Below are 14,665 nucleotides of genomic sequence, written 5' to 3'. Positions count from 1 at the left end.
TTGAAAATGGTAGTGAAAGTACGCTATCTGCTCTATAACCTGGCTTAAAAAGAAGTCAAAACTACTCTCTGTCTACTCCAGTTGCCATTGCTTTTTCTATTTTACTTTAAGTTAGAGGATGGCTGCTTGAATATGAAATGGACTCTTCTGTACTTTCTGTTTTCAGCTTCAGCTCCAGTAGAAAAAACAATATCCAGTGAAAAAGCTTCAAGCACTCCATCTCCTGAGACTCAAGAGGAATTTGTGGATGACTTTCGAGTAGGGGAACGTGTTTGGGTGAATGGGAATAAGCCTGGGTTTATCCAGTTTCTTGGAGAAACCCAGTTTGCACCAGGCCAGTGGGCTGGAATTGTTTTAGATGAACCCATAGGCAAGAACGATGGTTCTGTAGCAGGAGTTCGGTATTTTCAGTGTGAACCTTTAAAGGGCATATTTACCCGACCTTCAAAGTTAACAAGAAAAGTACAAGCGGAAGATGAAGCCAATGGCTTGCAGATGGCTCATGCATCCAGAACTGCTTCTCCTTTGTCCACTTCTGCAGCTAGCATGGTGTCCACTTCCCAGGCCACCCCCTCAAATATTGCCCATAAATCATCCCAGCCAACAGCAAAGGAAACAGCCACACCTCAGATCAGCAACCTTACAAAAACTGCCAGTGAATCAATCTCCAACCTTTCAGAGGCTGGCTCAATAAAGAAAGGAGAACGGGAGCTCAAAATTGGAGACAGAGTATTGGTGAGTTATGCACTTATCTTATCAGAGCTACTTTGTTTTTTCCCTCTCAACCTGTGTTTTTTTCCCCAATAGAAATCTTTGATTTAGAAACAGGAAACACTTTGAATCAAGGACTTCACCATAAAGCCCAGACTGGCTTAGAACTACCTCAGCCTACTAAAAGTTTGGAATTATTGGTGTGTGCTATCATGCCCAGCTTCCCTTCCTCCTGAAAGTTATTGATCACCAAAATTCTAACATACCTGAGATTATCAGCTCTTCAGCTCAAGGAGAGCATTCTACCACTTGAGCCACAGCACCATTTCGGGTTTTCTGAGTGGTTTATTGGAGTCTCAGAGTTTCCTGCCCAGGGTGGCTTTGAATTGAGATTCTCCGACTTCAGCCTCCAGAGTAGGTAGGATTACAGGCATGAGCCACTGGTTTATCAGTTTATTATTATATGAGAATTTCCCCAGTGTCATCATTCACAGTGCTCTTAGGGTTCCTGCTATATTGGTTCAGGCTTCCTGGATTATTTACCTGAAATTATTTACCACAGCCTGTTAATACCTCTTGGAGAAAGCAGTTGTCTTGATAGTAACGTGACTCACCCCCAAAGAATTCAGCAGATTATTTGAAGAGATTACATCATGTTTAATTTGCTATGTTCTGTACATACGATTTTGGTTAAAACAGGGCTGGGTACCAGTGGCTCATGCCTGTAATACTGTATACTCAGAGTCTAAGATCTGAGGATCATGGCTCAAAACCAGCTCAGGCAGGAAAGTCCACCAGACTCTTATCTCCAGTTAATCACAGAAAAAGTCAGAAGTGACATTGTGGCTCCAGTGGTAGAGCACTAGCCTTAAGCACAAAGAAGCTGAAGGACAACACCTAAGCCCAGAGTTCTAGCCATAGGACTGGCAAAAAGAAAAAAATGAGGAAAATTAACTTCTAATACTATAAATGTAACATAATCTCATTAATCCATACAGTGGGCTGAGATATAATTATAAAACCAAGAAAGGGTTTTTCCTGTGGTTTTTTTTTTAATTCTTTATCATTTGCCTTAGTTTTTTCTTTTTAATTATTTTTATTTTTATTTTTATTTTTTTGGGTCTGGTCGTGGGCCTGAACTCTAGGCCTGGGTACTATCCCTTAGCTCTTCAGCTCAAGGCTAGCGCTCTACCACTTGAGCCATAGCACCACTTCCAGCTTTTTTCTTTTTGCTTATGTGGTGCTGAGGAATCGAACCCAGGGTCTCATGCATGCAAGGCAAGCACTCTACCACTGAGCCACCTTCCCAGCCCTTTCCTGTGTTTTTTTGTTTTTTTTTTTTTTTTGGTCGGTCATGGGGCTTGAACTCTGGGCCTGGGCGCTATCCCTCAGCTCTTCAGCTCAAGGCGAACGCTCTACCACTTGAGCTACAGCGCCACTTCCGGTTTTCTGGTGGTTTATTGGAGATAGGAGTCTCACGGTCTCTCCTGCCCGGGCTGGCTTTGAACCACGATCCTCAGATCTCAGCCTCCTGAGTAGCTAGGATTACAGGCGTGAGCCACCAGTGCCCAGCTTCCTGTGTTTTTTTTTTTATGTTAGTTATGGAACACTACCTTTTGTATAAAAGTCAAAAATTTGAATCCTGGGCTGGGAAGGTGGCTCAGTGGTAGAGCACTTGCCTTGCATGCTCGAGGCCCTGGGTTCGATTCCTCAGCACCACATAAGAAAAAAGCCGGAAGTGGTGCTGTAGCTCAAGTGGTAGAGTGCTAGCCTTGAGCTGAAGAGCTGAGGGACAGCGCCCAGGCCCAGAGTTCAGGCCCCACGACCGGACCCAAAAAAAAAAAAAAAAAAATTTGAATCCTGTCAGGAGGCTGATAAAACTGAGTGTCTTGGTTCAAAGCCAACCTGGACAGAAACATCCCGGAGACTCTTATCTCTAATCACACACAAAAAAGCTGGAAGTGGGGCTGGGAAAGTGGCTCAGTGGTAGAGTGCTTGCCTCACAAACATGAGGCCCTGGGTTCCATTCCTCAGCACCACATAAACAGAAAAAGCCGGAAGTGGCACTGTGGCTCAAGTGGTAGAGCGCTGGCCTTGAGCTGAAGAGCTGAAGGACAGGTACCCAGGCACAGAGTTCAGGCCCCATGACCATCCTCTCCCCCTCCCCACAAAAAAAAATGCTGGAAGTGGGGCTGTGGCTCAAGTAGTAGAGTGTTAGCCTTGAGCAAAAGAAGCTCAGGGACAATATCAGGCCCTGAGTTCCAGACTTGGGACTTGAGACCAGCACAAAAAACAAACAGATGAAGCCAGATGCCTGATGGCTCATGCCTATAGTCCTTGCTAATCAGGAGGCTGAGATCTGAGGATCGTGGTTGAAAGCCAGCCCAGGCAGGAAAGGGAAAGTCTGTGAGATCCAATAAACCACCAGAAAACTGTAAGTGGCACTGTGGCTCAAATGTTAGAACACTGGTCTTATGCTGAAGAGCAGAGGGACAGTGCCTGGGTCCAGAGTTTAAGCCCCATGACCAACGAAAACAAACAAACAAAAACAGATGAAGCTATAGAATTATGTTTATGTTCATTTCTTCAGTTTTACCTTCTCTTCTAGGTTGGTGGCACTAAGGCTGGTGTAGTCCGATTCCTTGGGGAGACTGACTTTGCCAAGGGGGAATGGTGTGGTGTGGAATTAGATGAACCTCTTGGGAAGAATGATGGTGCAGTTGCTGGAACAAGGTAGGATTGGAATTGTATGACATCATGTGTCCCTCTTGGACATGGTAGTGCTGAAATAGATGCCCCCACAAGTGTATAATGGAAATGAATGAGTGTTTGTAGAGCTGCACTTTTTTTTTTTGGCCAATTGTGGAGCTTTAAACTCAGGGCCTGAGCTCTGTCCCTGAGCCTCTGTGTGCTCAAGGCTAGCCCTCTACCACTTGAGCCATGGGCTACTTCAACCTTTTCTGAGTAGTTTATTGGAGATAAGAATCTCATGGGCTTTCTTTTTTTTTTTTTTTTTTGGGTCCAGTCATGGGGCCTGAACTCTGGGCTTGGGAGCTGTCCCTCAGCTCTTCAGCTCAAGGCTAGCGCTCTACCACTTGAGCCACAGCACCACTTCCGGCTTTTTTCTTTTTGCTAATGTGGTGCTGAGGAATCGAACCCAGGGCCTCAGGCATGCAAGGCAAGCGCTCTACCACTGAGCCACCTTCCCAGCCCTCATGGGCTTTCTTGCCCTGGCTTGCTTGGAACTTTGATCCTCAGATCTCAGTGTCTTGAGATCTGGATTACAGTTGTGAGCCATGGGCACCTGGCTGAACTTTTTTTTAATTTACTTTTATCAAATGGTAGAAATATTTGTGCCCTGGGCATAGAACTTCAGCTAAATATGAGCAATCTCATGTCTATTTCATGTTGTTATTAGTGCCCTAAACCATTCTTAAACATATTTGTCAATTCACATACATGTGAATGCCACATTGTAATATATAATAACCCCAGCTTGGAGTTAGAATTTCCAGAAAACCAGTCAACATGTTATAAGGTGGAAGAGTCCTTGGTTATAGTTGTTAGCTTTTTGAAGTTAAATTTTGTTTGCTACTGTTCTCATTGTTCTTGAAAGGTATTTTCAGTGTCAACCCAAATATGGCTTGTTTGCTCCTGTCCACAAAGTGACCAAGATTGGCTTCCCTTCTACAACACCAGCCAAAGCCAAGGCCGCCGCCGTGAGGCGTGTGATGGCCACTACGCCTGCAGGCTTGAAGCGCAGCCCATCTGCCTCCTCCCTCAGCTCCATGAGCTCTGTGGCCTCCTCTGTGAGCAGCAAGCCTAGCCGGACAGGACTAGTAAGCCTCCCTTCTTCCTTACTTTGCTCTCTGCATTCCAGGCACGCACAGCATCCTTAAGAGTTCTGCTTTGCTTATCCTAGACCTCATTGTGGTCCTTAAGTAGATATGAAGTTCTGTGGAAGTCTTGAAAAATGTAATTCGGACAGACATCAAGAAGGTTTTTGAAATAGTTTTTAGTAGCACTTTGTAGATTCCTGAAGGTTAAAAATCCACTAGTACTTGGTGAATCTGTAGTAACTTGTTATTCTTTTCTCTAAAATTCTGAGGAAAGTTTCCTCAATATGTACATCTCATTTTGATTTCAAACAGTTTTAGGAACCAGAGTGTTTTGAGAAAAGATGTGTTCTTAGAAATGTAATGTCATGTTCATGCAATCTAATCTCCTGAGAGCAGTTTATATGTGGAGTGCTCCTGATGGAAACCAAAGGAAGGTAGAAGGGCCTCCACTTCTGGAGCTGGAACGGTGCTGGGAAATGTCATGTGGTGTTCAGTTGTCTCTTTTTCATCATCCCCTTGCCCATGTCCCATCTAGAGTAAAGAAAATAGAATCGTCAGAATTAAAATGGTGCCTCATTCTTTTTGTTAACTTGGTATTTACTAGGGTCAAAGGTAATGACTGCTTTCACCTGACCCCTGCCCTCAACTTTATTTTCTTTTATCTGCTTCACTAAGCAAATACCTCAGAAATGGCAGTACAAAATTCTATTCCAAATGCATTTTGAATCTCTCTTTATGATGGTGAGCTTCAGACAAAAGTTAAGTTGTGGATCTCTGGTAGCAAGGTTCTAGCCCTTGATCTCATTTTGTCTTCTGTACCATGATGATTTAGCAGAGAAAGGCAGCAGTGAAGGCTAGGGGAAGGGAGTGGAGGTTGCTGGGGAGGGGGAAGGGGGAAGAGAGTGGTCCTGCTTCTCTGGAGTTTCTCTTTTTCTCTCTCTTTTTTTGGTAGTACTGTAGTTTGAACTCAGGGTCTTTTGCTTGCCAGTCAGGCACTCTACCACTTGAGGCATGCCTCCAGCCAGAGTTTTTTCCTTTTAAGTTCAGGAAAAAGAAATACTGCTTGAACTATTTCAGTTTACATCCCATAAAAAAGACTACATCCTCGTTAGAAAAAATATCAGTGGACTTTTCTGAGGAAGTCATAATAAGCGAGTGGAAGGAAGTGAAGAACAAGCTCCAGCATGTGGACAAAGCCTTGTTCAGAGAGGCTCAGCAAATTCCAATATGGACGTTGTCTACTCTGCTATTCTAAGAACAATTGGGAAATACGATATTGTCCTGCTCCCACCCGTCTTTCTTCTTACATGCAAACCAGTTCTAATTTCTCTTATCTCATTTTATTTATTGAAGAAAATTATTGAAAGAGACGAAAGTGTCTTGTGAGACTACTTGTTTTTTGTGTCATTATGAAGGGTGGCTATAGTTTCTAAATCAAATATTACTGTGAAAGAGTATGAAGAAGTTATAAAATAATTGAAACTATGATTTCAATTCTCTTGCTCAGAGATATATTTCTATCCTTGTACAGTGAAATTGAAAGAAAGATTAAAATTTAGTTTAAAAATTCAAGTTCAAATTTATTTTTTTAATACCCAGTAACTTACTGGGAGTAAGCACCCATTGGGCACTGGGTACCTTGTTAAACCTTGGAATACTGTTTATCACTGTGACCTTCATTTCCCATGCTTCATTAGCTTTTCACAATACTTGCTTTTTGTCTTGGCTGTAGTCAGAACTTGGCTTTGCAAAGACCTGCTATTGAAAGAAATGGAGTACAGTCTAATGTTGAAATTCTGTTGCCTTGATCTAGTCATCATGGTGTAAACTAAAATTCTTCAGTATCTCTGTTTTCCTTTAAAACACATTTAAAAATCATCCTGCAGTACCCTCCAATGGCCCTTGGGTAGCTCTGCACAGGATTTGAGATCCTCACATTTAATGTTCAGGAAGATCTGTTAGGAAGAAAGAGTATAATTTAAACATATAATTAAAGTAGAAAATTGGTCAAATGACTGACAAAAACTAATCTCTTCCCTACAAGTATGTTTATATAATTCAAAAAATTTCCCAAAATGAAGCAGCAAAGAACATCTAAGTTGCCACATTTCTTTTGTAATTTCTTTAAACCTGTAGCTATAGCTTAACATAGAAATGAAAAGGATTATAATTCAAGAAACATAGAAAAGTCAGACTTAAAGACTCTTAAGAAAAGAGCAGGAAATGTTGTATACAGTTTTCTTAGAAGAAACAGACAAGCGCCTTGGGCACTGAGACTTTTTCTTCAAAGAGACATCTCACCATCCTCCAGCCTCCATGACATCTTGGGTTTTATTGCATTTTTTGGCTCTCATAGAGTCCAATTGCTGAATTATTAAATGAAAGATACTCACTACCTTTTCAGTCTACACCCTGTGAAGAGGGCTTAATAGACTGATGAAGAGAACATTCAGGCAACAAATGAAGTTTTGTTTGCAGAAGATGAAGCAAAGTCTATTGATCTAGCCAGTGGCTGCCGAGTCAAGGACTTGGATAATGCTTGTCAAGGGAGAAGGCCAGGTCCTCACTTGGAGCGTTCAGAGCCTAGTATACAGAATATAATTTACTTTGTCCAGTTACCTGCTAACAGCACCAGGGATTAGCAGGTGACATAACTGAACACATTCTTTTTTTTTTTTTTAATTGTGAAAATACTGTACAGAGGGCTTACAATTACATGGGCAAGATAATGAGTACATTTCTTATAAGCATTGTAGCCTCCTCCTTTGTTTCCCCTTCCCTTCCTCCCTCCCCCTTTTTTTTGGCGGGGGGATCCAGTTGTGGGGCCTGAACTTTGGGCCTGGGCGCTGTCCCTCAGCTCTTCAGCTCAAGGCGAACACTCTACCACTTGAGTCACAGTGCCACTTCTGGCTTTTTTTTTTTTTTTTTTTGTGGTGCTGAGGAATCAAACCCAGGGCCTCATGCATGCAAGGCAAGCGCTTTACCACCAAGCCACCTTCCCAGCCCCTGAACACATTCTTGGAGTCCTAGGACCCCCTATCCCAGTGGTCTCCCTCCCTTTGACCCTCCTTCTTCTCCTCTGTTCTTTTTTTCTTCCTCATTTCCCCCTACCCTTTATTTCTCTTTCTCCACAAACTTTTTTTTTTCTTTTTTCGTTGGTCTGGGGCTTGAACTCTGAGCCGGGGGCTATTCCTCGAGTCTTCAGCTCAAAACTAGTGCTGTACCACTTGAGCCACAATGCCACTTTCAGCTTTTTCTGCTTATGTGGTGCTGAGGAATTGAATCCAGGGCCTCATACATGCAAGGCAAGCACTCTACCACTGAGCCACCTTCCTAGCCCTACACAAACTACTTCTTCTTCTTCTTTTTTTTTTTTTGTCGGTCGTGGGGTCTGAACTCTGGGCCTGTGTGGTGTCCCTCAGCTCTTCATCTGAAGGCTAGCACTCTACCACTTGAGCGTCAGCCCCAGTTCCAGCTTTTTCTGCTTATATGGTGCTGAGGAATCGAACCCAGGGCCTCATGCATGCAAGGCAAGCACTCTACAACTGAGCCATCTTCTCAGCCCCAACAAACTTCTTTCATTCCTCCAACGTTGTGTATATAATATATATGGTGTGTGTGTGTGTATATAAATATATATATGTGTGTGTGTGTGTGTGTATATATATATATACATATATACACACATATATACACACACACATATATACACATAGATATACATACACATAATATATAGATATAGATATAGATATATAGATACATATCTTTTTTTTTTGTCGGTTGTGGGTCTTGAACTCGGCCTAGGTGCTGTCCTTCAGCTCTTCAGCTCAAGGCTAGCTCTCTATACCACTTGAATCACAGCACCACTTCTGGTTTTCTGGTGGTTAATTGGAGATAAGTGTCTTGTGGACTTTCCTGTCCAGGTTGGCTTTGAACCACGATCCTCAGATCTCAGCCTCCTTAGTAGCTAGGATTACAGGCATGAGCCACCGGCGGCCGGCACATTATATATTCTTTTTTTTTTTTTTTTGGTCCAGTTGTGGGTCCTGAACTCTGGGGCGTGGGCACTGTCCCTCAGCTCTTCAGCTCAAGGCTAGCGCTCTACCACTTGAGCCACAGCGCCACTTCCGGCTTTTTTCTTTTTGCTTATGTGGTGCTGAGGAATTTCCGAACCCAGGGCCTCTGGCGTGCAAGGCAAGTGCTTTACCACTGAGCTGCCTTCCCAGCCCAACATTATATATTCTTTTTTTTTTTTTTTTTTTTTTTGTCGGTTGTGGGGCTTGAACTCTGGGCCTGGGTTCTGTCCCTCAGCTCTTCAGCTCAAGGCGAGCGCTCTACCACTTGAGCTACAGCGCCACTTCCGGTTTTCTGGTGGTTTTATTGGAGATAGGAGTCTCACGGTCTTTCCTGCCCGGGCTGGCTTTGAACCGCGATCCTCAGATCTCAGCCTCCTGAGTAGCTAGGATTACAGGCGTGAGCCACCAGCGCCCGGCTTACATTATATATTCTTTAAGGCATATGTATATGTGTCTGGGTATATATTCTGACATACACATACACACATATACATGCATGCACACACACATACCACACAAGGCACCACCCTTATATAACTAGCATTTACTCATCATAGCTGATTTATAAATATCTTTAGTGAATGGGATTGAAGTTCTGGAGGCTGGATTCCTGGATGAAACTCTTCTGTGCTTTTTCTTTTGAAAGAAAGATGAAGACAATCTTGATAAAAATTTAATCAGTTGAACAATTTGTGGCTCCAAGGCTGATCTCTTTCTCTCTCTGCTAGTCCTGGGACTTGAACTCATGGCCTGGGCACTGTCTCTAAGCTTTTTTGTTCAAGGCTAACACGGTACCAACTTGAGTCACAGTTCCACTTCTAACTTTTTGCTGATTAATTGGAGATCAGAGTCTCATGAAATTTTGTGCCCAGGCTGGACTTCGAACCATCATCTTGAACATATTTTCAGATCTCAGCCTCCTGAGTAGCTACATTACAAGTGTGTGAGGCACTGGTGCCCAACAAAGGCTGGTCTCTTTGTTACAATAGTATATAGAAGATTAAGAAGCTTTTAGAAAGTTTTAGTGACAAATCTCAGGATCAAAAAGTTGCCCAAAATTTCATCACAAGAAGATAATTTATTTTATTTTTTGGTGGTACTGAAGTTTGAATTCAAGGCCTTGTACTTACTAGGCAAGTGCTGGACCACATGAGCTATGCCTTCAGCCCAACAACAAGATAACTATTAAGGTCAAGTTGAAGGAGTTGAGAGAAGCCTGTCAAGTGGGTACTGTGGAATTTTTCTAGATTCCTACCAGACCCAGGCAGCAAAGCTCCAAATACCTACTGTGAGCCATATAGTCACCTTACACATTGATGTTGATACGTTACTTTCCCTAATACTTCACAAACCTGTGAGCTGGGGCAACACTTTTGCTTTGCTGAGGAGAAACCTGCTGTGCATGCATCGCTTGCTTCCTGCCTGCCTGATAGCACCATCGCCCTTCACCTCTCTGACTTTCCTTTGCAGTTGACTGAAACCTCTTCCCGCTATGCTCGCAAGATATCGGGTACCACTGCCCTCCAGGAGGCACTGAAGGAGAAACAGCAGCACATTGAGCAGCTGCTGGCTGAGCGGGACCTGGAGCGGGCCGAGGTGGCCAAGGCCACCAGCCATGTGGGGGAGATAGAGCAGGAGCTAGCCCTGGCCCGGGATGGGCATGACCAGGTGAAGTCTGGCACTGACTTTCTTGTGGAGATGGTGATGGTTTCTCAATGGAGTGAGGAAGCCGAAATGTGTTCTCAGAGCCAGGGAGTTAGTCTTGAGACAGAAATGACTATCAGTTTCTTTGCTGGAAAGCTGTGACTTATGTATCAGTTTCTATTGTCATAAAAATGAAGTTTTACTCTTTTTGATTCTATGTCAGCCTTTTGATCTTTATATCTTAAGTCTTTGGACCCCTCTCTGTTAAGTCACTTGTTTACTAGGACCTTAGCAGGTCCTGTTTGTGGATTACTATCAATTTATGTTTCACCTTTGGAAAGAGAGTTGTTGTAACATTGTCCCTTGTTGCCTGAATGGTGTGGTTTTTCATCATGTAGTTTCTAGTATTACTGTTGAGAATAAGCTATTAAAATAGAAAGTCGAGTGTGACAGGGTTGTAGAGTGATGCCCATCTACCATGGTAATGCTTTCCTGGGTCTGTATCTGTACCAGAGATAGGTTGCTCACTGACATTTCTACTTCCCTAGCATGTCCTGGAATTGGAGGCCAAGATGGACCAGCTTCGAACAATGGTGGAAGCAGCTGATAGGGAGAAGGTGGAACTTCTCAATCAATTGGAAGAGGAGAAAAGGTGATCTCTTAAGTGTTCTCTGGTGCAAGTATGGCCTTTTCCTTTTCTTAGTAAAAGTTTCCTGGCAGCAGTTTGATGTTGTCCACCCTTAAAACCAAAGAACCAACTTGTCTGTAGCAAAAATCAAGCTCATGCTGGATGAAGAGTGTGTTTCGATTGACTTTATTCAAGAAGTTTGGAATCATTTAAAAATAACCTAATTCATTATAACATGTATTTATTAAGTATCCCCTGGATGCTAAACCGGTGTTTCCAATTTGGTATTCTGAGGGTAATTCTGGAGCTATTCCTGGTGAGGGGATATTAAGGTTATAGTTACCTAGTCTTTGTGAATTTATCCTTACATCTGATGAGTGTTGGTCCTGCGGCTTGAACTCAGGGCCTGGAACTGTTTCAGCTTTTTTGCTCAGAGATAGCACTCTTATCACTTGAGGCACAGCTGTTTCTGGCTTTTTGGTGGTTAATTGTACATAAGTGTCTCATGAACTTTCCTTACTAGGCTGGGGTTGAACCATGATCCTCAGATCTCTAAGTAGTGAGGGTTACAGGTGTGAGCCACTGTCACCCAACCCTTTTTTTTTTGCTGGTCCTGGGTGTTTTATTGCTCAGAGATAGCACTGGAATCACAGCTCCACTTCCAGCTTTTTTTGTGGTTAATTAGAGATAGGTCTCAGACTTCCTTGCTTAGGCTGGCTTTAAACCACAACCTCAGCCTCCTCAATAGCTAGGAATCCTTTTATTCTAATCTTGAAATAGATGTTAAAATTATCTAGGAGGTGTTAAGTCTGGGATCTCCATGCAAGAAACCCGTTAACTTCTATAAAATATCAAATGTGAAGCTAACACCTATAATCCTAGCTACTCAGGAGGCTGAGATCTGAGGATTGTGGTTCAGAACCAGCCCAGGCAGGGAAGTCTGAGACTCTTATCTCCAGTTAACCACCAGAAAACTGGAAGTGGTCCTGTAGCTCAAGTGGTAGAGCTCTTGCCTTGAGCTGAAGTGCTGAGAGACAGCGCCCAGACCCAGAGTTCAAGCCCCATGACTGACAAAAAAAAAAATCAGATGTGGGAGTGGCATTGTTTTCTTTACTGCTCTGCCTTATGTGTTCTATATTGGAAAGCATAAATTATACACTTAAATTTTGAAATCTTTTTATGGCATCATAAAAAAAATTTTTTAGACTGATTTTATTTTGATAGATAGTTTCTGGTGTTTGTGAGCAAGGAAACCAGTTTTTTTTAATTCCTACCTCATGCCTTTTGAAATGAGTTCCTGGATAAGCCTTTGCAGTTTTCTAAACTATTAGAGTACAACTCCTGTTTAGAAGAACGCTGAAGACCCATGTCTATTCTCTTTGACTCAAGGCATTTCTTTTTATCATCACCTGCTTGGTTCTCCAGACTACTGATTACACATTTCCAAGTGGAGTTGGTAAGGCAGACTGTTCCCTCCCTTAGTTACTTATGTGCTTTACTTTTATTCCACAGGAAGGTTGAGGACCTTCAGTTCCGAGTTGAAGAAGAATCAATTACTAAAGGCGATCTTGAGGTAAACTCTTCCAACTATCTAAATTCTTTTTGGGTACTAGTATTGAAAAATAGGAGTGACCTATTGATCCTCTACTGATCTTTGGGGTCAGAACAATCTGCTCAGAGAATAGCAGGTACCCTGCCTCTGGCCCATTTGGATTATAGTGATACTTTGTAGCTGAGGTGATGGTGTTTTTCCTTGAGCCCATGATTGTGGTTTCCCAATCTCTGTGACAAAGCAAAATGTGCATTACTCTTCCATGCTTGAAAATTCAAGTCCATGAATTGGATTTAATCAGGTCATAAATCTGGCAGTGTGTCTGCAATTTAAGGCAGTCCTAAGTGAGACACTGTGCCAGCTCCTCAACTACTTATTGGCATTTAAAAATTCACAGAGATTTCCTTTAATGTCAGATTTCTTCCTCTTTTTCTTTCTCTCTTAAAAAAGAATAAACTGGGGCAACTTAAGCAAAGAGAGAAACATTTCCTGCTCCTCCCCTAAGTAGGAAAGAGGAATTAAAGACTCCCAGGTTTCTCTCTCTCAGTATTTTTTTTTTTGGAGGGGGGCGGTACCGGTCCTGGGGCTTAAACCCAGGGCCTGGGAGCTGTCTTTGAGTTCTTTCACTCAAGGCTAGTGCTCTTACCACTTTGAGGCACAGCATCACTTCCAGTTTTCTGGTGGTTAATTGGAGATAAGTGTCTCATAGACTTTTCCTGCCCAGGTTGGCTTCGAACTATAATCCTCAGATCTGATTAACTAGGATTATAGGTTTGAGCCATCAGTGCTCAGCCAGGTTTCTTGCCTCTCAATAATTATTCATAGTGAATATACCTATTCATAGTTTTAGGAATAATTCATAATTTTACATTAAACATGAGAATTAAATGGTTTTGATACTTTTTAAGCCACTGCCAGATACATGATAAATATAAATTACTTTTTCAAATTTTGAAGAATCTGTATTTATTTATTTATTTATTTATTTATTTATTTATTTATTTATTTATTTATTTATTTTTGGCAGTCCTGGGGCTTGAACTTTGGGCCTAGGCTCTGCCTAGACTCCTTTGCTCAAGGCTCATGCGCTATCACTTGAGCCACAGCACCACTTCTGGCTTATTTACTGAGTAGTTTATTAGACAGAAGAGTTTCTCGGACTTTCCTGCCCCAGCTGGCTTCAAACCATGATCCTCAGATCTCAGCCTCCTGAGTAGCTAGGATTACAGGCATGAACCACTAGGGCCCAGCTTGTAATGCTTTTTTTTACTCTATAACGTTTCGTAAAAATGGCAGTAGTCTTTTGGTTTTCAGAAGACACATTTTAGGCATTTAGAGTCTGTTGGCTGCCCTCACTCTACTTAAATCATGGCCTTTCCAGACAAAAACTCTGATTTCTTTGGATATAAATGTATCTTCAATGGAGAAGGGTAAAGGGAATATTTTCTAAATTATGTTAAGATCCAGAATTTAATGGTTTATTAACAATAGAAAACAAATTCTTCATTCATTTCATATATAGTCATATTCTTTAGTTGACTTTTGTGTTGTGCTCATCCATTTAAAAACACTCCACAGTCTCATTAGAAGTTTCATATCATCATCTAATTCATGTGAATTACAGCCTCTGCTGTTTTTTGGGTGGGGTGGGTTAAGATATTTACATCAGAACTAGGCTAGTATAGTCTGTCTGATAAACTCACTTGAAATTAATCAAAGTTTTCTTGAAACCCTAACATATTGAAACTTTGGTTGGATCTCTTTTTTTTGTTGTTGTTGCTTATTTTTTTTATTTTTTTGCTGATAGCAAAAGAGCCAGATTTCTGAAGATCCTGAGAATGTAAGAGGGCACTTAACTGTGTGGATATTTCCCTTAACACAAATTGATTCCAGATTAAAATGCTTATTGATACACTCAAACACTAACTGCATACTCCAACCTTGGGGCATTGACCTTAATATTCTGTGCATGTGGCTTTCAAAGCACATTTGTATCCTAAAGAAATTGTATGTGATCACTGAGTTTCATACATTCATTTGTTGAATGGACAGGCAAATATTTATTTATGAAGGATTTTTGCCAAAGAGGAAAAAATGTCTGAGGATCTAGCCTTCTTCACCTAATTCATAGTATCTTCTAAGGGATGATAGCTGATGAGAAGCATGGAGCACATTAGATGACGGAGTTGTAGAGATGCAGGAGGAGGTTTTC

At 41.9% G+C, this 14,665-nt stretch overlaps 1 protein-coding gene across 1 annotated transcript in view; it reads left to right on the top strand.

Annotated features, from left to right (window-relative positions):
* Clip1 (CAP-Gly domain containing linker protein 1) overlaps positions 1-14,665 on the top strand; it is a 58,927-nt gene that overhangs the window by 26,785 nt on the left and 17,477 nt on the right. Inside the window, exons 4-10 of the mRNA XM_070024785.1 lie at positions 167-735; positions 3,320-3,444; positions 4,328-4,550; positions 10,100-10,297; positions 10,822-10,925; positions 12,414-12,474; positions 14,261-14,293. Coding sequence (XP_069880886.1) covers positions 167-735; positions 3,320-3,444; positions 4,328-4,550; positions 10,100-10,297; positions 10,822-10,925; positions 12,414-12,474; positions 14,261-14,293 — 1,313 coding nt within the window. The remainder of the gene's footprint in view (positions 1-166; positions 736-3,319; positions 3,445-4,327; positions 4,551-10,099; positions 10,298-10,821; positions 10,926-12,413; positions 12,475-14,260; positions 14,294-14,665) is intronic.

This window comes from Dipodomys merriami, unplaced genomic scaffold, assembly GCF_024711535.1.
Source record: "Dipodomys merriami isolate MVZ:Mamm:240054 unplaced genomic scaffold, mDipMer1.0.p SCAF_163, whole genome shotgun sequence".
Lineage (NCBI taxonomy): Eukaryota > Metazoa > Chordata > Mammalia > Rodentia > Heteromyidae > Dipodomys > Dipodomys merriami.
The sequence above is the reverse complement of the archived record's forward strand: the minus strand, read 5'-3'. Positions and strand labels throughout refer to the sequence as shown.